Below are 23,884 nucleotides of genomic sequence, written 5' to 3'. Positions count from 1 at the left end.
ACATCAAAAAACAACTGAAGAATTTGTATTTGATCTCATTTAAAAATTGTACCATACAGTATGTAAAACTCCCGAACGCCACATGGTGCACACATCGTGAATCAAACGGTTTGTACTTTACTGTACATACATGCTATTTTGAGCAGGTTATTCTGAAGGAACAAACAAAAAAATATAAACCAGCCCATTCCAGTTAAACAGATATATATTTCAAAATAATTCTACTGATGGGATAGACCTGAACCATCTCTAGGACACATCTCTGTCCAAGTGCCTTTAGCAAGCCCCGAATCACGAGACGTCTTCAAACGTGCAGACACAGAAATGAAAGGGGGAGAGCGAGCGAGAGAGAGAAACACCCCAGTTTGACTCACCTCCTGGAACGGATTCTTGTTCCTGGGGATGGAGCTGTAAAGAGAAGCACATGCTGGGTGAGACCTCTATCACTGCACGTTCGACTCGACTCATACAAGACTACGACACGCCACTGCAATATGGCACTGTGGGACACAGAGACGTCCACAGAGCTGGTGCGATCCCTGTGAACTGCACGAAGACGTTCCTGTGAGATAATCCGAGATTTAACCTAAGACGACGAGTTGACTTGTGTGTTGACCACATTCGATCCTATCTTTCCCGATACAATCAAGGCTGAAGCCGCACGTTCATTTCTGATGTATAAAGATACAATAAATGAACTACATGAATAATCAGATGTACCATAATGACCAGCTCTCGGTTTATTCACAGCACGAGAGTCAGAGCAGCAGCACCTCATTTGGAAAGTATGAACCGATGACTGTTAAGGGAAACTCAAATCTTTAAGCTTCATGGCTTGAAGAAGACAATTCAGCTGGTTGGCGATTTGCCCAGAACCAGATAATAGTCGGCTATTTAAAATCTCTCCGTGCTTCTGTACCAGAACATCCGAAATCTGACCTTAAGAAGAAAAACTAGGATATTTTCGTACAGCTCCGTCTGTCCGATTTTGATTCCAAAATAACACGACACAGAGGAGCTCTAAATCGGGATTCAACATCTACTAACTTACTTTGTGTTCCTGTCTCGTACCTATAAAGGTAGTGAGGAATGAGGTCAGTTTCAGTTGTAAAGGAGGACAGAATAGAATAAAGCAGGACCAACTGCATTGGGGGTACAGACAGGACCCTTCTGGGGCCCATTCCAATTTCAGAGGGACTGTCAAAAGCCTCGCCAGTAAGACAGAGGGATGAATGGAGCTGGCTGCGTCTTTGCCGGGCAAACAGCATGGAGGAGAGATTATTCCAGTGTTTAATTAAAGAGGTCCAAAACTAAACTGATCAACAGCAACAAAAGCAATCTGAGGAGAATAAAGCCCTTTCCCTTTAAAGGCGGGCTGCTGACAGAGAGAGACCCCTAAAGAGGATCTGGACATGAGCTTCATTGGAGCAACGCCGCCTCGTTACCTAACCCATTACATAAGAGCACCACAGCTATTAAAACAAGGGTAACGAGTTGCTCAAATGACACCTCATTACACAACCTGTTCACATCAATTTAGATCATTTTCAACTTGTTACTCTTGGATCACATGACTTTAATGAGGTTCCAAGATGACACGACTAGTGCAAGACAGACGCACAAAAAACACACACAATCCGCTTCTAACAGAATATACAATTACGCTGTAATCATCGGAAAGCCATATTGAATTAAGTCACATCGCCAGGCTGTCTGCGGCGTTACTTCCGAGTTGGCAAGCGCTTCCCGAGGGTTTATACACAACACACAACGGAGCAGCACAGCGAGAGACGCACAAACTGCCAGTCCTGTCCGTCAACACCAGCAGGGCCCAGTGGATTAATGAGTTCAGGATCAGTGTTGTTATTCTCGTGTGTGTGACAACCAGGATCTTTACAATAAACAAACACACAAACATGTTTACATTCAATGTGCGGGACAGGGCCTTTTTATACGTATTGGAGAAAACCACGAAGACGGGATGGGTCTAAAATACAGTACGGTGTGCTTTGGGGTGTCAAGTGACTCAAAAAGCTCCTTTTTAAGTGTGTTCTTCCAAAACCTTAAGGCAGATTTATTAGTGTTTATTTATTTATTTAATATTCTTTAAAATCAAAAAATAAAGAAATAGGGCTTACAATTTATTCATTTTTAATCCATAAACACTCAAATACAAGACACGCAGTTCTTGCAGTTTCTTACCTTTCACTGCCACGTAGCATTTTGGGATCAAAGTACCTGTAGTCATCGGTTTCCTGTGGAAGAAAAAGAAAATCCCTTTTAATAAGATTTAATAAAATAAGAAAAAAAGCACAGTTCTCAAACATGTCAGCTGTTTGGACAGCTTGTGTCCCTGGGAGACGTACAAACACAAACCTGCGCAGTAAACGTGCCCCGCTGTGAGGGACAAGACGAGAGGCAGCACCAGAGAAAATTAAACGGCTTCGATGGTGTTCATGAAAATGCAACAAAGAAACAGTGAACTTGTGTGGGACGAAGGCCAGAACCAGACTGACGGAGAGGGACGGAGCCAAGCTGCAGCTCGCCGGGCCGAGGGTCTCGCTACAACACAGGGTAACAAAATACTGCCTTTTTAAGCCACCGGTACCCATCAGCTCCACCGAATGTGGAAAATACCAAAAGGAAAAATGCGAAGAGAAACAAAGCCTCTCCTTTCATATATTGCATCTGTGAAGACCGGGCGATGAAAACCCACAGGCGACAACCAGTCAGGAGCTTTTGAAGCAAACGAATGTCATCAACTGCTTGATTCTGTGAAGGTAGTGAGAGCGCACGTACCGCGGTAAAAAGATTTCATTAACTAGAGTAAACCGCAGAAACACTCCTATTAAAATAATGCAATTTAATCGAAAACTCAATACATTGTGTGGTTCAGGCAAAGGTGCCATTAAAATGAAAAAGATGAACAAGAAAACCTGTCACTGAGAACAGGAAGTAACCGGTGGCTATTTTTAAGGCTTGTAGAACAATTAGCTGTCGGGTGAGAGAGGCACGCATGTCGAGAAGAGCCTGATTTATCCGCTAATCGTTTGATAGCACTACCCCCCTAGGGTGGGAGATGGACACACACCGGCCGCTGCCCCCTCCTCCTGCCCCCTGCAGGTACACTGGCCAGAACTACACAAGGAGTGTTTCCCACAAGGCACTGCTCCCAGCGCTCACGGGTGGCGGCCCTCCCGACTACTAAGGCAATCAGTCCAGTCTCGAGGGGCAGGTCATGTGGAAAACCACACACGATCGCAGCACGAGCCACTGAACCGCTGGGCAGCAACTGGTTATAAATCCTCGTCTCAGCAGTTTGCACTCATGATGGATTGGGGCTATTAAAAACATATACACTTCTTTGTTTAACTAGGCAGTTTTGTACACTCACAAGCGTGTCTGTGTGTGTGTGTGTGTGTGTGAGTGACTGTGTGAGTGAGTGTAGATTGACATCTATGTTGTGCACTAGAGCTTCTCCCATTGGTCAACAGAGATCCGTTCTCATGCCAAAGTTTAATTACTCCTCCAACAGGTAATTTATCTGCTTGCTAACCTGAAAGATGAAAATCTAATATTATTGTGCAAGATGAATAAATTATAAAAAGGACAACGGACATGCAATAATGCAGACACTTCTACTCGTGAGTTAGAGACGCAGCCCATGGAGGAATTCCTCACCGGAGGCAGGGGGCCGTGGAGTTGGGACACGATAACGGCCCACTGTGCTCCGTGGAGAAGAAATCGCCCCCCTGACATGGCCGGCAACAAGCCAGAACAGCAACATCTCTCTGAAGAAAATTATCCAGAACTCAGAGAAGCACAGCTGGTCCTTTCAGAAGGATGGCTCTCGGGCGGTTTGCTGAAAGAGAAGCCGGCACTTGACTCCCACTGAGAGCTGCTCCACATTCCCCCGCTATCGATTTACCGAGGGGGTAGCCGAGTTAGACGTTGAAACGCAGATTTGAATACCGAATCTGAGCTCGCCCCATGAAACCCAGAGGAGAATGGCATTGTTTTGGCACAGAAGCGATAGATTTCACTCGGTGATGCGGCCACGGGATTTAAGAACCCGTTGAATCTGTGCGTTTTGTTTTCCCTCCCCAGTTTCTCTCCCTGCTCTGTCCTAGAGGAACAATCCGCACATTGTGTCGGCCGCCGTAATTTCAGGAGATGAGAAAATGATAACATCACTATATCCAGTGAGACTCTTTTTCAGGCAGTAACAGGATATTTGAGCAGTCATTCTGTTCTCCAGAGCAGACCCAGGCATTCGAAAAACAGGACAGGGATTCAGAGGCATCTTCAGTAATGCGTTCACATCCCCCCCACACAGGGAACCCGATGGCCGGGTCTCGGCGCTGCTGGCATTCGTGCAGCGACGCTTCTTTGCACAGTCGCTTCTGCAGATGCTTCAAAATCATAATCACTACGTGCCCAGCGAGCGTCCATCACAACCCCTTAACTCTGTACCAGCACTGCCTGATCTAAATTACATTAATACACAAATCACTCCTGTGCTGGCCTCTCTGCATTGGCTACCTGTGTGTTTTAGTCACATTTAAGATTCTTCTTCTCACTTTTTAAGCTCTGCATGGATTAGCCCCAAGTTATTTTTCTGAATTGCTGCACCTTTACACTCCTTCGCGATGTTTACGCTCAGAAGACACTGGTTTGCTTGGACCTGCATTTTGGGAAAGAGGGCTTTCTGTTCCATCACCACAAAACTGTGGAATGATCTTCCAGCTCACATGAGACTGAGTACCTCCATCAATGCATTAATGTTTCACTACTATTAACTCTTAACGTTTGTGTTGTTTGTAATATGTTTATGTTTTATTTTTTAATTGTAAACTGCTTTGTGATGTCCTCGACCATAAAATAGCACCACTAACTTTGGGAATCGCAGTGTGTAGAAATGTCGTGCGTTTAAATAATCAAGCACGGGCTGCACTTGGTTAAGATAAAGTGTACAACAAAAAGGGGTCTCATTTTGTGGATTTTGCACAATGCCATTCAACACACCAAACCTGCTATGTGGTGTTAATACATGGGCCTCCCCACCCCCCCGTGTCCAGGGTCTACTCTGTACCCGGAGTGAGTTTGGGTGGAAAAAGCCGCAGCACACACACATGCAGCGCCAAACAAGAGGACTGTTTATTATTATATATTTCTTGCCAGACGCCTTATCCAGGACGTGCAGGTTAATGACGGGCTCCCCGAGAGAACAGGTCACAAACACTCAGTCCGACAACATCCGACACACAGAGGCAGGATCTCTCTGCTCTGAAGAGCGAGGAGCCCGGGAGATGAAACGGCCGGGCTGTTTTAGAAATTACTATGAAAAATGACAGCCTTGTTTACCCCAGATGCGCGGCGCTCGGCCAAGGGGGATGAGAGCGCTGGAGTGGAATTCGAGGGCAAAAGAGAGAGAAGAAGAAACTCGATGTGGAGGAAGGGCTCGGGCCGTCGGAGCACTTACTCGGGCTCAGTTCTCCTCAGAGTGCTGAGCACTGCGGTGTGGACAGGACCAAAATAAATCAAGGCAATTGTTAAATCATTTTCCACAAAAAAAGGAAAACAGAAACAAAGCCAACACCGAAGTGCTTTTGTGATCCAGATTTTGGAGCAGCTCCTCTCAGGAGTCACGGTTACGGGAATCGGGCAGTTGTCTACTGGCAGAGCCCCTTCCCCGGGGTCCCGAGCCCCCCACTGTTGGCCGTTTACACTTCCTAATGGCCGATTCATTTGCTGTGAAATCGCACTGTTATCAGATCGGCGGAGGCAGGACAGACAGGGGGAGGAGAGCTGCAGTTCAGAGGCACTAATTAAAATAACTCGACTGCTTTGATGACAGACACGGTGATGGAGCCAGAGAGCTGATTTGGTTTCCTGTTTTTGTAGAGGAACTCGTACTTTGGGGCAGCAGTGCGGACTGAAACATGTCCGGGGCAGAGAGAGAGAGCGCCGACAGCTTACTTACCGGGTTGGACTTCATCTCCATCAGGTTGTCCAGGATGCGAGTCACGGGCAGGTTCTGCAAAACAGTAACCGGGTGTCAGACAACAGGCATCACCTCGTTCACAGGAACAACCATGAAGAAACTTCTTTGACCACATCAAACCAGAGGAGCTTTTCCAGATCAGCAGGGACACACGCACCCGGGGACACAAATGGAAATTGGGCTTCAAGGCATTCAAGACAGAAAACAGGAGACACTTCTTCACACAGAGAGGCGTCACAATCTGAACAAACTCCCCAGCGATGTGGCTGAAGAGACAATTTGGGAACATTCAAAAACAGACTGGATAGGATCCTTGATCACTTAGTTATTAATGGACACCAAACGAGCACGATGGGGCGAATGGCCTCCTCTCGTTTGGACACTTTCTTATGTTCTTACACAATCAAGCACAATAAAACCAAAGCCTGGTCTACTTCAATGGCAGATCAAAGTGTTACCGAATCCATTAGAACAGTTCCTGTTTGAAGTCAATGTCTGAAATCACAACAACCACACTGTGTCTAATCAAGCCATGCATTTGCCCAGAATCTCTCCGTCCCGCAAATTGATACTCTCGGTGGAAACACCAGCTACTGTGGCACGACTCACATGCTGCTTCAGGACTAAATTCTTCACCCCTTCCATGACGAACTGAGAGCCCGTGTTCATGACCCTGGAAAACAGGCTGAGAAAGAGAGAGAAACACAGTCAACAACACCGATTGGTCAACAGTTTCACAACCACCACTTGACCTGTTGTGTTTTTCAGGTCACACTGAGTGCAGAACTAGTCTTACTGCAGTTATAACCTGACCTGCAGACACAAAGCGTCTCTGGGCCGATCTTTATTTTGAATATTGATCAGCGGACACTGGCACAGCCCATGCAACGACTGTCTGAGGCAGGGATGTCAGAGGATGTCAATCAAGTGGGTCAGTCTGGGCCTGGCAGGACTACACTGCAGCGATCGGACTACAGGAAGAAATGCTGAGGGGGCACATGGAAAAAAACAGACTCTTCCCTATTGAAACATCTCCTGCCTTTGATTTCCACTGGATTGTGGAGACGACCACAGTTTGATCCTGCTAGACAAACGCTCGGGGGGTCTGACACAGAACGAAAGAGTCCCTCTGGTCTGTGGTCGGCGCTTCCCCTTAGACACGTTTTTAAACCCGTGCGGAATAGAAGACCGTCTCTCTGGCGCAGGGGTACGGGTCCGCTTTAAGAGTCTCACCCCAGAGTCTTGGCTCCACTGCTCCCATAGTTGGCCGGGGTTGCCGCCATCTTGGTGAATGCTCTGGGGGGAATAAACAAAACATAACAATGAATCAATTGGAAAGGTCTGCGGGTCTGCGGTCACTCTTGCATCAGGCCGATTTATCGTATGAATTATAACTTTGCCACAATTTATGAGACACATTTTAAATCACAAAGTATTACATAATGTTAAATAAGTGTGAAAATTTGCCAAACCGCACAAGCGCTTCCTAGCAAATCACACACGAGGAGAATGGTGCAGTAAGTTCAGTGCGCCTGCCATTGATCTTATTTGCAACACATGATGATACTATTACACACCAACAGCATCCTTTGGAAAAACACGAGCTGCCACCGAGGAGCAGGGCTAACAGGAAACAGATTATTGTGAGTGGAAAAAGCAGATGGATTGTTTAAATCTTGTCTTGTATTCCAGGACTTATTGTTCCAACCGAGGACTACAGCAAGACAAAACAAACAACAAAAGCGAGGAACACGCACACTGTTTTCATTTGGGATAACGCAGTGAACGGGCACGGCTCCAGGAAAACAACCCGATCGTCTTCCACAGAAGGACGAGGGAATCGGCCATTAGGTGAGAGACACACCAGACCCAAGCAGGCCACAGTGCAGTCTAACACAAACCAACAACAATGAAAACAACCTAAACGAGACAGTGGAAAGGAACACACACAGACGGCGTTGAGTGCACTCTTACTTCCACTGCTTGATGTAGTTCAGGGGAGACAGGTTGCAGCCGGCGTCCATCAGGGCCTTCTTGTACTGGTCCAGGTCCGCCTGCGAACACCAGTGGAAAAGAAGAACTGAGTGATACCGTCCGACCCAAGGGCTGATGGCACCACAGGGCCCAGGCCAGCAGCGCAGGGGCGGAGTGCTAGGCCGAGCTAAACACTTTGAAGGTATTTTCAGATCACAACAAAATTCTGTACAACGGCCTTGAATAGAGTCACACCACTTTGCCCATTTCTGTTCCAGGCCCGGCTCTGTTCATCCTCAGAGACAGACAGACCTGAGGTTTGAATGTGCTTTAAAAAGAAAATATGATGGAATTTATAAGCATGTGTTTCTTGGGGTCACTTGCTCTTTCCGACAAACCGCTCAAAAACACGGAGAAGTGTCACTTTTTCCACCGCCGAAGGAACCGCACGGGGATAAACAGGCTTCCATTACCAGTAAGCCCGATGAACGTATTATAATTGGTATTTAATTAACAGCAGCTGGCCGGGCCGGCGCACACAGACCACAGACCACAGACAACAGCAGAGCAGGAGCCGAGCTCGATATGTCAGTGTTTGGGTTCTGGTCGGTGTCTGGGCTCTGCGTGCCAGTCAGGGTCTGGGTCTGGGTCTCTGCGCGCCGGTAAGGGTCTGGGGGTCTGCGCGCTTGTCAGGGTTTTTACCTCAGAAGGGGGCTGCTGTGCAGTGATGTAGTAAATCAGAAAGAGTCTCATCTTGTCCTCTGGAGTCCCAGCTGAGGAAACAAGATCACAGTCATTTCATGAGTTAACAGTTAAAGACTCACAATCTTCAGAGACACTATGCATCGAATTACTGTGTCAATTTAAATTATGGAAGAAAAAAGCCAGAAAAACCCTGCCCTTCCCCGTTTTAACAAACAATCAAGTTTCACAAAAACATAGCGTCCCTTCCTCTCGCTGCAGAACGCATCGCACTGCTAATGACAACGTGTCGGTGACAGTGTTTGCCTGTAACTTCTGCAGACTATTTCGAGGAGTGATCAGAGTAACGGCGGCCTGGAGAGGCGAGCTTGTGTGACGCTGAAACTGCTAATTGCTGTGCTTAAGTGTCTGCTTTCTGTAATTACACAATGAATCTTAACGAGCTTAACCGACACTGCCTTGCACTCACTCAACAGCTGCTAATACAATAAAGAGAAAGGCAGGGGGGGGAGCGAGTCTGAACACAAAAATCCTACAAGACAAATGAGAAAAGTGAGGCCGACAACAACTTACAGGAATACATTCGATAAATCTCACACAGAGAAGCAATGAATAAAACGGAGTGGAATTGAATCCCTTCCTTTTCTGAGCTGCCCTTTGATTCACCTTTTTTTTATTGTAAAGGTAGAAGCAAAACAAAAAAAAGATACAAATCAAGTAAATACAGCCTCATTGTATCCACCTATCTATTGATCTGTCTTCCCACACAACATCTCAAGATGAGATCACGAGGTCTTCAGTATTGCTAAAGATCGATTTTATTCTATTTTTATCTTGGGGGGATTATGGCAAAATCTCCGGACGTGAATCTCCGCACTTTCCCAGACAGCAGGGATAAATTAACAGAAATTTAATGGCTGCAGCAAGAGGAAAGATTTGCTCTGTTTGTGCCGAAACCTCAGTAACTATGGCAGCAAACACTTTCGAGCCACAGTTCATCGGCTCTGCGGGGGCAGGTCCGCGAGCCCCCCGATCCGTGCTTCATTACAGTCCACTTCGAATAGGAACTCGCCGGCGGGGGAGCGGAGTCGCCAGAGAAATGTCACTCAGCACAGAAAATCATGTGTGTCTGCTAATCTGCCGCTGTTCAAAATAAACACCCTCTCGGTTTTGACAAGTGAGGGAAAACTCTGGCCGGGACCTCCAGCGCATCGGAGCCAATAGCAATTCGCACAGATGCATAAATCCTCCCGCGGTCGCAGACGCGTGATTTCCAGGGCTTCGTTCAACATCACAACACAGGTGGGAGCCACGCTGGCCAGATACCCAAACGCAGACCTCCTCCCACTGAAGAGTTACAACACTGTTCTTCAAATAAGACAAACAAGTGACAAAACAAATACAAAACAACCCCCTCACTATATATTCTTGACACCTACCATCCGGGTCGCTGATCATGTCCAGCAGAGACTTGTCAAGGGTGCTTTTGCTCATCAGCTTCTCTTCGTACTCAAAGTACACGTCGAGTTTCCGAGTCTGTGGAGACACAGCGGCAGAGACGCTATACTTCTATATGTGACTGGCCAACACAAGTACAGAAGGCGAGAGAAGCAACACACATTACACACACCGATACACACAACGCACATAGAGAAGGAATTGTTTATATTAGGAGAGAGCTCTCAAACGCTCCCACAGACAGGAGAGTGGACGTCCTTTGATGTTTGGCATCTCTGTGTGTGGGACTCTGCCATGGCTGTGATAAAGGGGGATGGGGGGACACACCAGTACCGACCACACGAGCCCCATTGCGAGTTCGTTCCCCTCCTCTGCTGCAGCTCTCTGGAAGCCGAGCGCGAAGATTGGTTGGTCCAGAGCACCGACACAGAGGGAGAGAAAGCCCGGATCGGCCCGAAAACACTGATGGGTATGGACTGAAGAGGAGACTTGTTATTGTATTAAATTACTGTAATTGAATGAAGCTTCGATTAATTTTGAGACAAGTGCGTCTGTCACACGGCTGTCAAGATCGCCCGCGCGGAGATGGACATCTCTTGTGTCTGTTGACGGCTGGCGAATGAAAACTCACTCATCTGTGTGGAGGACTCCTCTCGGTCTGTACACAGCCTGCTTTTGAGCATTGACAACGCTGCCATCCTGACAAAGAGGGGGCGTGGCGGCGGCGCCGGCGCTGGTTTGCAAATTACCAGTTCCTCCGGTTCTCTTCAAAGCTCCGGTGTCACAATTATTGACGAAACAAAGTGAAAACAAAACAAAAACACTGGGATCTGGCGTGTGTGTGCGCCTCTCTCTCATGCCTCTCCGGTTCTGCTTTGATTGCCTCCGCTTTTCCTTTTCTTTCCCCTGACACCCTCGGCCCTCCCTCTGGGGGCTGCAGAAGGACAGCGGGCCCCCAGTCTGGGCAGCATGATCGCACGGTCTGACTGACGAGGGTGAGTAATTGCCCCCCATGCTCTTGTCTTACTAAGTAACTCTTCCAGGGTCTACGCATTGACCTGAGCAGCTCAAACATGTCTAACATGCTGCGAAGAGTTTAAATTGAAGAACAATTTCCCACAGCATATCTGACCACAAATTATCAAAATACAACCATCTAAATTAACTCAACATCTAATATTCAATAACATTATTGTGACTAATAAAGTGTCAAAACAATAAAGGTCACACAAAAAAAACATCAGCAATAAAACCTGGTCCTGAAAACACAGCAGTACAGCAGGGGAAGAAATGGCATTTATAACAAAACTAAACGAAAGAACAAAATCACTCGCATAAAAAAAACTGCATCTGAACCTGTTCCATTAGCACCAGAAACAAACCACAAAATAGCTTGCAATCGAGTGCTTGATTGAACATCCAGCTATGTTTCAAACTGCACACAGTTTGTCAACGGCGTTTTGGGCCAAGTGGGGAAAAAGACCCACATGGAAACATCGGCTGCTGCATTCAGGTGCCGAGAGGATTTGGACGCAAGCTTCCTAACAGACTTCTGGTAAACATGCCTGCAGTTCAGTCCAGATCTCCACAGGCAGCGCGGCTCTGAGAGCTAGCGGTTTACCAGGTGTCCGAACGACAGGCCCAAGTGGGAAGAAGGGATGAGAAATCTGGCCGAAAACGACAACAACCAAATCTTATGGGGGAAAAACAAAAACGCTGTAAGAAAACAAACACAGTCTGAGTGGGAACAGGTCTTCACTTCGCCAGGCTGTGCTGGTCACACACACTGCCAGGATTAATAAATGGATCATTTAATAAAAATAGAAAGAGCAGCAGAAACTTCTGCTTCTCGAGGCCGTGAGACTCTCGTATTTAACCTGGCACCTCCATGTGTCCATAAGTCTTATCAGATGCGTCCACCGTCTCTCGGCATGATGTCATACATTCCGCCGCGCTCGGCTGTCGGAGCCGCGGGCTGCCGCAACAAACCGATGTACCCTCGGGGGCCGAGGCCCTTTCAAAACAAGCGTTTCTTTCTTTCTGAGTCGTAATAATTTCTGACAACTTTTATTACAAACATCTCTGCACTAAAACCGAATTACAATAAGTTATTTATGCGGCGCGAGTCCCTTCAAATCCCTCCAGAAGGTGGAGAAGCGAATCTGACAGGTCGCACTAAAACACATCGGTAAACACGGCGCAGACGTCTGCTTTATTTTCCACAATGAACCGCAAGGGACCGGCCACCCTGTTGGCGAGGCACTCGTCCTTCCATGTGTTTCAACACAAATGGGCTTTTTTAGTAAATCATTTCTTCACATGCTGTAGTCCATTATTATTCAATAAGCGCTCTGTGTCATCTTTTTATCTGTACTCACTAAATCAGATAAAAAAATGGAGCTGCCACCGAAAAGATCTGGATATCTCAGAGAACGCTTCTAATTAAATGTGCCTTTACTGTCAAAGGAGTTAATTTATTTTGCAGATCTTCACGTTTCTAATGCACGTGTCCACCATTCAACCCAACTGTGTTTTGTTTTCAAACGATTACATGCTTCGATTTTCGGCCAATCAGGGTATTTAATTTATTTCGCACGAGAGACTGTTGCCTGTCTTTCAATATCTGCCTCTCTGCAGCGGCTACAGACACACACAACATCAAACAACTATCATTTAAGACATTTTTGTTCCTGTACTAATTTTGGGTTTGGGTGAAGCAATAAATATCCACCTATGCAGGCATGTTATTTTACCCACTCATCCCAGATGTGTTGTCCTTCATCTTCAGCAGCGCAATGAGACACACAACAGGTGCCATCAATTGACAATATTCAATCGCTCAACAGCTTGTCAGCTCTGGACTGATGGATAGACCATTGCCAACGGGCACCAGAACATCCACAGGCTGTGATAATAAATAAATTAATAAATGCAATAAAGAGAGTTTTTATACTTTTAAGAACCAGAAGACCTGCCAGTTGGTTCTGGAGGGACGACCCATTAATTGATTGCTTTAAACGGCGTGATGTGCCAGAGACTTGTCCCGAGCCCTCGGTGATTCATGTCAGGTTTCCCCTCATTTCAGATGAACACAGAAGTATCTGGCAGGCAGCTGTGGGGCCAGCAGTAGAAAGAAGAAGAAGAAGAGTGACGCCAACATGAGCGGGCCTCCATCTCAGTGCTGCGACCCGGGGGCAGCACAGGACTGACGGAAAAACACTGGGGTAGGGGGGGGGAGTGAGGCCGACCAAGAGTCCGAGTGGACGTGGGATGCAGATGGACTGACTGTCATCAGGGCGCCAGAGGCAGCGCTGGACTGACGGGCTCTGGACGGACAGCCTCTGGACTGACTGGCTCTTCGGACTGACTGATGGCTCCATTGAGAGGTTCTAAAGCTCATGGACCTGCCAGTTCACAATTAGGTACTGATTTGTTCCTTTTTAAATAGTAGATACATATGGTTGGCATATCTATCCAGCAAGTAAAACTAGGTGAAGCCAACAAAAACACGGCCTTTTTAACCTTGAAATGAAATGAAAACGGTTCTCGTCCGTCTTAACTGTCTGTCCTGCATCTCACCAAAGCGGTTCTGTCGCTTTAAATCCCCGACCCGAACCTGAACCTCTTCTACAGAACAAACTGTCTCAGTGCGGAGATGGAACGGGACACTGTTTTGTTTTGTAATAGGATCGGCACGCAGGGTGGAAAATTTGAAAAGCTTATAATTTAAAAATTTAACAGAGTCTCAGCATGGCATGGCAGTTATATAAGTTGCTAATGTGTCGGACTTGAGCATCTACCCTACAGCCCTCACAGGAGGATGGATGTATATTCGCTCAAACGTATGACTGTCTGGCTCCCCCTGAAGTGGAGGCTATATGAGAAAAGCAACTGTATCCTTCTATTGAGAACCTCAGCTGAGGGTCTGATGGTGCTCAGTTAATAGTTTGCATTTAAAGATTTCTGCTGAACCATCAGACATGGAATGGTGCCAAAATAAATTCCAATCCAAAAGCCTACTTGTCAGAATCACTTTCTTGCAGTGCACTTATTACTGTCAGAGAGATCGTATCTTTAAGGCTGGAAAGGACAGAATGTGCTCAACTTGCCACTAGAGCTGGGCTGCATCAGAGCTTTATCTTTCAAGAACTATAACAGAAACCCGAGTTCCAGAAGACGTGGGGACGGCCTTCAGGGCTCTAGAACACTGAGGGAACTAAATAAAGTGACAGAGGGGAACAAAGGGGGAGGAGTCACAGAAAGTGGGAGGGATCGGTGTGATCTGCCCAAAGGGAAAGGAACTTCTTGTGCGTCAGGTCACATGCACAGGGTGAGCCAACAGCAGTCAACCTCTTTACATAGTCTATGCCAGCGGTCTCCAACCTTGGTCCTAGAGAACATCTGGTCCTTCTGGTTAGCTGGTCAAGTCTCCATCATCCTTGGACACCTGTTGACGGTGCTGGACAGGGTCTTTCCAGGACCAGGGTGGGTGGACACTCGTGACAGACTATAAGTTGTGTCTCTTTACCTTGATGTTGTCCAGAACTGCCGTCGCCACGTTCGTGTGAAGATCGATCAGCCTCTTCTTCTCCAGCAGCTCGGGCAACGAGCTGGCGAGAGATGAGTGAGACAGGGCCGTGACATCAGACAAGGATAAAGACAAGACGTGGATTTGCGACTTTGTCATGAGAATTATTTTATTTGTACCTCATGGCCGAGGTGAGCTTGGCCGTGTTGTCGGACAGCATGCTGATGGCTCCTTCATCCTCTCCCTCCAGGCCCTAGAGTTAAGACAATGGAGAAAACCTCGAGCAGTGATCATCCGCTCCACCCTGGCCACCTCCCCAATTTAAATAAAAATATCTACAGAGAATTAGGACGGTTTTCTGAGGAACTCTTAAACCGCTGCTGTTTTTGACCAGACAGGTCCTGAACCCCCTGGTGCGCCTCGCTCCTGGCTTAAAGCTGCCCCCCCGAGCCCCTGCAAGGATCGGGCCTCAATCGTACAGAGCCGAGGAAACGGACGGGCACTGATGGGAATCTAATTACTGCACATTCACAATCTTGCTTTTGACAGATATCTTCTGTGGAAAGTCATTGATTGTGTCTGACAGGCAGGAGTCTGTATTGTGTTGCAAACAGAAAATCCCGGAGGCTGACAAAGACCGAGGGAACAGTGATTGTTGTATAAACAAGAACAAAGTAAAGCGATAATTAAGGTAATTATCTACTGTTCCTTGTTGTCTTCCTTCCCCCCCAGTTTCTTTCTTTTTACTCCGCAATCACACTCCTGTCCGTTGCATCCCCTTGAGAGGACAGCCTCTCGTTGCATAACTGTTCTTAACAGGTTCCTCTGTAGGACTCAAACCTGAAATAACCGTGCCCCCCGTCACCCGTGACCAACACAGTCTTGCCCAGAGGTCTTTAAGGTCTTACCATGATGCTCTTCAGGCGCTTGACCTCGTCCTCCTGGGCCCGGTACGTGTCAAGCTCCTGCTGGACCGATTCGGCGACCTCTGGGAATGGGCTGCGAGAGGACAAGGTCACAGTTCAGGGTTTTCAATGCAAATACATCAAACAGCACAGAGCACAGAAGTGCTGGACTAACAGCACTGTGTCCATCGAGAGCATTTCTATCAAAGATTACAGGTTATGTTTATCTGTAAGTACGCATTTATTGACCTATACATTTACACAAAGACATGTACAGTCAAATGCCACCAACTAGGTCTTTATTGATCCTTCAGCGACCTATGGTCTCAAGATTCTTCTACAAACACACACTATAGATTCACAAATACACAGAGTTCAGGAAATCCTGGTTCCTTGTGTGTATCAGGAGGCCACGAAATTCACAAACTGAGCGCTTGAATTACCCCTCCGAGCAGCAGTCAAGCTGCGTGGAGTAAAGAGCAGACAGAGGGACAAATGCCAAGGGCTTGAGGACCCTGTTGACAGGGGTAAGACGGAGCGCATGGAGACCAAACTCCACCGTCACCCTGTGAGGTAAACGAAGCGCCTTGGCAGAGTGTAGCGCCACTGATGACAAACCGCATTAAGGGTTTGCAACGACGCTGCTGTTCAAACGACCACGGCAGCCCCGGAGGAGACGCGGTTTCCAACGGCCTGCCAAGACCGTCCGTGGCTCACATCGGATTTCTATTCCTACCGTGACCAGACTGAAGTCATCCTGCACTGGGAGAGCCAGCGGTGGCTCGAGGCCGAATCTCACCTGCCCTTGTGTTTCTGCCAGAACCGGTCGACGGCGGTCAGGTCATAGGTTTTCTTGTTCTTCTTCTTGGGCCGGGCGCCGGCGGGGGAGGCCTCGGGCCCGGAGGACTCCTCCAGGTTCACCCTGTTCAGATGGAAGTCCTGTGGACAGTTTATTGGGACACCAGTCACTCCTGAACCCATTCACGTCCTGCTACACTACACACAGACACAGACACTCACACACACACACCTCTCTGCACAATGTAGGAAGACAGAAAAAAGGTTTTCTTCTGTAGTTATGACCTGTGCATTTGCCATCTGAAAATACATTTATTTTCATACCTTAACAGACTCTCCTTCAGACTTTTTTGTTGGATTTGGAAAGAGTCAAGGTCTGAAGGTGGGTGTAAGTAATGAGTAATGACTAAGGTAAAGATTCTCAAGAGGTTTAACACTAAGTACGCCTTACACAACGGTGTTCAGCGGCAGTACGCACATCATCAGTACAGTTACACCTGCGAATTAAAACCATGCACGCTATCAATAGTCCACTGTGATCCTGAACCCTCTGACTAGACTAAATCAAAACCTGCCAGCAAACTGCAAACTTGATTTAAAACTTGTAGATGATAAATTAAATGATGATAGGGTACAGATTTGCAGACCGGTTAAAGTTTTCAGTTTGTCTAGCCCTCAAATCTGTAAATCCTAACGGCAAATACTTTACACGAGTTGCTGGAAGGCGTCCCTCTACAGGAGATGAGGAACGACATCCCTTACTTTCAAGACAGCTAGGAATTTTATGACCTCATAATAAAAAATAAAAAAAGGAAAAAGTAATTATGAATTCCTTATGTCGGACTTGGACTAAAAAATAGACTTAAAAATGGTTTAAACGTACACTACCTGATTAAAAACTGGAATGAGAATCCCTAACGAAGATGATGGTGGTATAAACAACAATAAAAATAGAACAGATTTCCATTTAATTGCCGCGACTGTCGCACATGTTCTTGTCGTTGAAATATCACATAAATCCCGCTCCACAGCCTTGTCATCGTCAGATCGTAGAGATTGATGGTGTGTCGTTGCGGTTTTTATGATGTGACTAAAAAAAAAATTGTACTTCAAAAACTCCACACAGTACATAAGGGGCGGGAAGACAAATTTTCAATCTAATCGGCTCTGATGTTCCCTAAACCCTGAGAACTGGAACAATGCTGCCATACGCCTCGTCAGCTACTAAGCTGTTCCATCTGTGGATACGGTCGACACAACTTATCAGTCAGACTGAAAGTCACCCTCAACCCATGACATGACGAGCTGTAGTGGAGTCAACAATGACATGGGTTGGATTTGGTGGGCTCAGCGCATCCTTTCCCTCCCGTTTACCCAAGTGTCCGAGCAAAACTAACCTTTTATATGGCTAACCTGAAAAAAACCCCGCAATAAACATGTATGCCTCCTCACACATTTTATATCCTGTGTGTTTTGTTCTGCAGGTTGCAGCTCTTCTGGACTTAAGAACATAAGACAGTGTCCAGTCGAGAGGAGGCCATTCGCCCCATCGTGCTCATTTGGTGTCCATTAATAACTAAGTGATCAAGGATCCTATCCAGTCTGTTTTTGAATGTTCCCAAATTCAGCCACATCGCTGGGGAGTTTGTTCAGATTGTGACGCCTCTCTGTGTGAAGAAGTGTCTCCTGTTTTCTGTCTTGAATGCCTTGAAGCCCAATTTCCATTTGTGTCCCCGGGTGCGTGTGTCCCTGCTGATCTGGAAAAGCTCCTCTGGTTTGATGTGGTCGATGCCTTTCATGATTTTGAAGACTTGGATCAAGTCCCCACGTAGTCTCCTCTGTTCCTGGGTGAAAAGGTTCAGTTCCTCAGTCTCTCAGTAGGACTTTCCCTTCAGACCTGGAATAAGTCTGGTTGCTCTCCTCTGAACTGCCTCTAGAGCAGCGATATCTTTCTTGAAGTGTGGAGCCCAGACTTACTAAAGACACTAATGCATCCGTCTCAGGAACATGAGTAGAGGTCGGGGGAAGTGGTCATGACCACCCAGGGACCCAGGGAGGTCATGCCCAACACACACCACCACAGACAACGAACAAAAGCTGTGACTGGGAATTATATTTTGTGAAAACAGAACAGGATATAAGAATCACACATGGAAAAGCCTAGTGCCCTTTGACCTTTGACCCAACCAGCTCTCCACAATAGTTCCCAGTGGAGACCAGCTCCCGTTACTTGGCATTAAAACAACTTCTATTGTGGGTCTGTGTTCGTTACTAGGTTTATATATTGTTCTGTCCTGAACCCGACTGCTCTCGTGACACAGTTCTGCACACAGCGGAGCCAGAAAATTGAAAGGGAGATGTGACTCTCTTTCCTCAGTTCCTTTGTTACGTTTCCAAAGAAAGCCCTTTGTCCAGGCACCGCTGCCCCCCGGCCCGCCGCTCAGAGGAAGTGGTTTGAGTCCATGACACACACTGATCTGATCTTCAGTGTGCTCAGGAGCGCCGTATCCAGCTGCGTCTCCAAAGAGCGCCGCTTCCGAATGCCAGGAAAGTCAAACAATAAGTCGTTCTTTAGAGAGGAGAGTTGAACAGGACGGGGGGGAAATATGAGCACCGCAAGAAATCGGGGTTTGGAACAGATTCTGACGGAATAAAGACGGACGGCCAAAAGCTTTCAAGCCGGGCCGAAGCAGAAACAGACCCGCTGAAGACGCTTAAGATGCGAATTTGTTTGTGGTGGCGGCGACGACATACGCAATTCGTCTGCAGCTGGAAACGGTGAGAAGGAGGGCGGCGGGGAGAGCGCCTCCAAACAGCAACGTACGCCATCGCAGCAAGAGAATCGCAGAGAGACGACTCAAACCAGCAACGCCAGTTCAGCGTTGATGTCAGTCTACGCTCCGTGACACGACACACGGCTCTCTGCTATCGAGGGCCATGTCATTCAGTCTGCCAACGCATGATCGGGGCAGAATCTGCCAGAAGTTTACGAGAGTGTGTCGAGTAAGAGCAGCGCCACCCAGAGGCCGTGTCGCGCTTGCAGGGTCTCTCAGTCCCTCGTTCACTAGGAGATACCGGGAGACTGCCAGCAACACATTACAGATGATTCTAGTCATTATTCTAAAACTCAGGAACATCAGTTTCCCACTCTCTAGAGCTAAAACGTTTTAAAAATAAAAATACACCTGCATCCCATTTCACCACGACCATGAGAGCGCACGCACACAACAGCACATCTCCTCCAGGACAACAGATGACAACTGAGCCCCCAAAAGTAAGAGCCTCCCTGAAGGGCCTCCTGGAACAACGCCAGCTCTCCTACTCTCTCCGGAGAGATGAGTTCAAAGGTATCAATTTCAAGACAAGCGGCAGAATGCGGTCCCTCTCCCGATGGCCAAGATCAATAGCTGCAGTCTCCTCTCTGTGATGTATGATGCAATTACGTGCCGACCTGCTGCTCAGCCAGGCTCTGACATCTGGAGAGAGAGGAGGAATTTCCTGTGTGTTCGAGCGGCGCTGAAGACAGCTCCTCGCTCGCTTTTGGCACGAGGACAATACCTTTGCATCTCTCTGCTCTTTTTCAACCACCGGATTGGTGCCAGAGAGGAAACGATCAACTTGTGGACAAACGGAAAACAAAACCAAACAAACAAACACCACGATCACTATTAATTATCAATGCGTCCCACAATGCTAGACTCGCTACAATCGATATTTATGGGACACCCAGTCCAGGATTCAATTTTTAGCTTCTGTAGAAGAGATTACGTCATTTTAAGTGGAAGGGAAAAGGTGCCTGAGGATTCCAGGGTGAACTCATTTTTTTTTTTTCCTCTCATCTTGCAAGATGGATGATAGAAACCCAGCCAAGAAGACTGGGATTCGGGGGGGGGGGGGGGTGAGGGGGAGGAATAGCGCTTGACAAATCATAAGGTAATTAGGCAAACCTCCAGACGAAGGGATCAGAACAAACTGTGAAGGAAAGTGTTTAACGCCTCCTCACTCAGGATACAGCAATTTCAGTGCATTACGTAAGCTCTGCAGCTTGCAGACCAAAATACACAACTGATCACTGGATTAAAAATAAGAAAATAATAAAAAAAAAAAGCATGACACCCATGACACGTAAGTATAAAAGACCATCCAATAGACTTGTGCGTGTAGATTTGCTATAGAAACTTTTAAGAGATTAACATCAGTGGCAAGACCCAAAGCGTAACACACACACCCCCATTCATGCCTGACCAGCATGGAAAAAGGAGGCTTAAGCCGAAACACAACTAACGCACCTCAGCCTGCCTTTACTGTAAGACCTGCAAAACAGACGTTTCAATGCCAATCCAAAGCGCCGTACAGAGGCCCGGGACTCGGGACGCGACCGGCGGTCTGGCACCGATTCTAAAGAAGAGGCTCATGTGACGAATGTGTTTCATCAATCAGCGCGTCCCCCAGGACAGAGGGACAAATACAATGAAATAACCAACACAGATCCGTCCTGGTCTCCCAGTAAACACACATGGCTGTGATTTAAAGCGGTTTCTGGAACAGAATCCCTAACTGTGTCATCTTCTATAATAATCGAGAATAAGGGCGAAGCGGTTCTCAATGACAGATGTGTTTCGTTGTGCTCTCTAAATACACCGAATAAAGCGACAGCAGTGTTACATCACTGTGAGGAGTCTCGAGCTGCAACAGAGCACCGAGATCTTATCGTGAATCTACAGGGTTTAATGGTTTAAATCTGGGGTCCCAGCCTGGTCCTGCAGGAGCCCCTACCCTGCTGGTTTCTGTTCCAAGCCCTTAATTGAACAAAATGTCCTTTTAATTATTTTAAACAGCAGGGCTTTTAAGTAGAAAATTGTATAAAGAACTTATCTTATTAAGGAAACAACTTTTTTTTCTGTTACAAAATTTAAAAGTAAAATGTAAGCAAATGAGTTCAATTAAGTAATTGAGAGCTCGTTGGAACAGAAACCAGCAGGGTAGGGGCTCCACCAGGGCCAGGGCTGGGAACCCCTGGTTTAAATTGTTTAACATTTGAATAAATTATGTTTTTTTAACTCAATATATTGTATGTGTATATTCTGGTTAAGAATTCTTCACTGTAAGATTCTCATCGTGGAAAAAGACAGATGATCTCATTTTTATCATCAGTCCCGGCAGCCGTTTCCCTCACCAGAACGTCGTGTATGAGGGCCTGGTATGTCCAGGTGTGGTGGAGCGGTGTCGCCAAGTCCAGGTTTCTGTCGGTGAGGACGAACAGAGGCCTCTGGAAGCTGAGGGGAGAGAAGGAAAAGTCTCAGGTCTTGAGCTGCTGTAATCTCCTCTGCTGGTTCAGGGGTGCATGGGGACGGTGAGGAGACAAATGCCCCCCAAAAGGCAGATGACCTAAAGTGACCTAAATTAATAAAACGAATTAACCATAAACAAAGTTTCAGGCACTGTATCAATCCTTCGCTTTCTCTCAATACTGCAGAGACGGTTAAGGTTTAATTCTGCGTTTGGGGAATGACACTCCAGTGGATATACAGGGACTCTTACACAATGCTGTGCTTTTGGACTTCCCAAAAAGGTCTGATTAAAAGAGCGACCCACCTGAACTGTCCGGTGCCCATGGTGTCCCCAGTGAACAGGCTGTTCCGGGCGTCTCTCAGGTTCTCACGGAGCTTCTTGTCCAGTTTCTGATAAAAACACAGAAGTGCTTACAATGGCCTTGGGATTTCATGAACTGACACTTAACATGTTTATAAAGCACAGTTCTTAAGACACAGACAATCACATGACAGAGAGCTCATACTGATTGGGTTGCCTGTGTCACATGTTAAAGTGGTTCTGGACATGACACGTGTAGACAGGAGACGCAATTAAATCAATAAAAAGGTAAAGAAGCTCAGTCTGCCACGGCATCAATTTTTACAGTCGTCATTATGAAGCGATAGAAGGACCAGGCCGGGCAGACAGAGGGACGCTGGGGCCACAGATAATACGGGGTATTATCAGACGGTAATAGACGGTAATAAGGGGAGTGTGGACTCTTACCACTGCTACCATCTCTGCCGCGTTCCCTCGGGGGCAGCGGATTATCGGCACAGCACCTAATACAACAAACACAGACACTTAAGGATGCAGCTGATGACTTTAACAGACTCTCCGACGAGCACTTTCCTCGTTCCTTACTTTCTCATTTAGGACTTCAAATACAGATTCTTCAGAAATCTTTTGGCTCGTTTGAACTCACACACACACACACAAACTCTCAAACACTCACACACAAGGCTGAGCGTTCTGAGAAGCACATCAAGCAAAGCAGTAAAAGCTTATGTTTATATACAAATAATTGTAAAACTTTGTCAACACCCATCTAAAAAACCCCAAAAGTGGCACACGACATGAGACAAGCTGCCCTCGTCACACAACCCGAAACTCATCCCAGGACCCATTCAGACCCACAATACAGATAATACATGCAGAAGATCAGAAAAAGTGGTTAAAAAACACAGTGGCGATATTTAATATCTCACTCGGGACGGTGAAACCCGAGTCCCGACACCAAAAGTGAAATTAATCACTTGGAGTCTCTGGCCGGGATTTCCATCGCAACAGTGTCTGCATTGAGTGCGAGAGGCGAGCGCCGCATCAATCCCTCCGCCGTCTTTTATTACTCATTCGGGTTCAGAGCTCCCTGCCTTTCGCAAAGAACAGAAAACACAAACGCAGCTGCCCTGGCAGGCGGCTCCCACAGACTGGGCATGAATCGCAGGACAATCCATCAAGAGGAGCCGCTGTGGACAGCGAATTGACTGGGCTTCTACATTTTGCATTAAGTGAACTGCCCCTTCATAGATAATCACACTCAGAACTCGGTATTTACACACTTGTCCGACCTTTAAACGGGCTCTTAAACTCTCTGAAACAGAAGATCTTTGATCTACGGTGAAGCTGTAACAAACTTAAGCCCCCATGACAAGTCAACAGGCGAGGGGCGATTAGACAAATGTCTCACATGTCTGTTATGAGGGTGAAAAGTCTCTCTATTGGACCATGCACGATTTGGTAAATCCTGCTCTGTCACTGTGACACATTTCCAGGGTAAGACAGCCCCGTCCTGAACACCGGAAGTCAAAAATCCGGTCACATGGCGGACCCAGATTCACCACAGACTCCGTGTTTTACCTGGTCGGCATCACACCAGCTGCCATTCTGCTGCCATCTAGTGTCCAAAGACCAGCAGGTGTTTCACTGTGCCGTTAACACAAGTGTTTAGGGTGCACGGAGAATCAACTGTCTGACAGACCTGGAGTAAGAAAATTATCCTCACCCTGAACGTCAGGGAGTAACCAAACTCACCCAGAGTCACGAAGAAGCAGAAGAGGCTGTCCACGATGGTGTCCATTATGGCTTCCATGTCAGTGTCCATGATGTCTGGCCGGTTAATGGCTGGGAAGTAATACAGACACACACAATGAGTTTAAGGATGTCAGGATTTTAATCTATGCCAATAAAGCATCAAGAAAA

At 47.0% G+C, this 23,884-nt stretch overlaps 1 protein-coding gene across 1 annotated transcript in view; it reads right to left on the bottom strand.

Annotated features, from left to right (window-relative positions):
- Positions 1-23,884, bottom strand: part of scfd1 (sec1 family domain containing 1) — a 29,275-nt gene that overhangs the window by 1,443 nt on the left and 3,948 nt on the right. The window contains exons 7-22 of the mRNA XM_066694045.1: positions 23,717-23,806; positions 22,409-22,464; positions 21,965-22,050; positions 21,546-21,645; positions 16,371-16,510; positions 15,575-15,665; positions 14,846-14,919; positions 14,667-14,748; positions 10,120-10,216; positions 8,681-8,751; positions 7,979-8,058; positions 7,238-7,300; positions 6,614-6,689; positions 5,984-6,037; positions 2,203-2,255; positions 375-408 (exon numbers count right to left, since the gene is read on the bottom strand). Coding sequence (XP_066550142.1) covers positions 375-408; positions 2,203-2,255; positions 5,984-6,037; positions 6,614-6,689; positions 7,238-7,300; positions 7,979-8,058; positions 8,681-8,751; positions 10,120-10,216; positions 14,667-14,748; positions 14,846-14,919; positions 15,575-15,665; positions 16,371-16,510; positions 21,546-21,645; positions 21,965-22,050; positions 22,409-22,464; positions 23,717-23,806 — 1,247 coding nt within the window. The remainder of the gene's footprint in view (positions 1-374; positions 409-2,202; positions 2,256-5,983; positions 6,038-6,613; positions 6,690-7,237; positions 7,301-7,978; positions 8,059-8,680; positions 8,752-10,119; positions 10,217-14,666; positions 14,749-14,845; positions 14,920-15,574; positions 15,666-16,370; positions 16,511-21,545; positions 21,646-21,964; positions 22,051-22,408; positions 22,465-23,716; positions 23,807-23,884) is intronic.

Source organism: Amia ocellicauda, chromosome 21, assembly GCF_036373705.1.
Source record: "Amia ocellicauda isolate fAmiCal2 chromosome 21, fAmiCal2.hap1, whole genome shotgun sequence".
NCBI lineage: Eukaryota > Metazoa > Chordata > Actinopteri > Amiiformes > Amiidae > Amia > Amia ocellicauda.
This window is presented reverse-complemented; position numbering and strand designations above follow the sequence as displayed.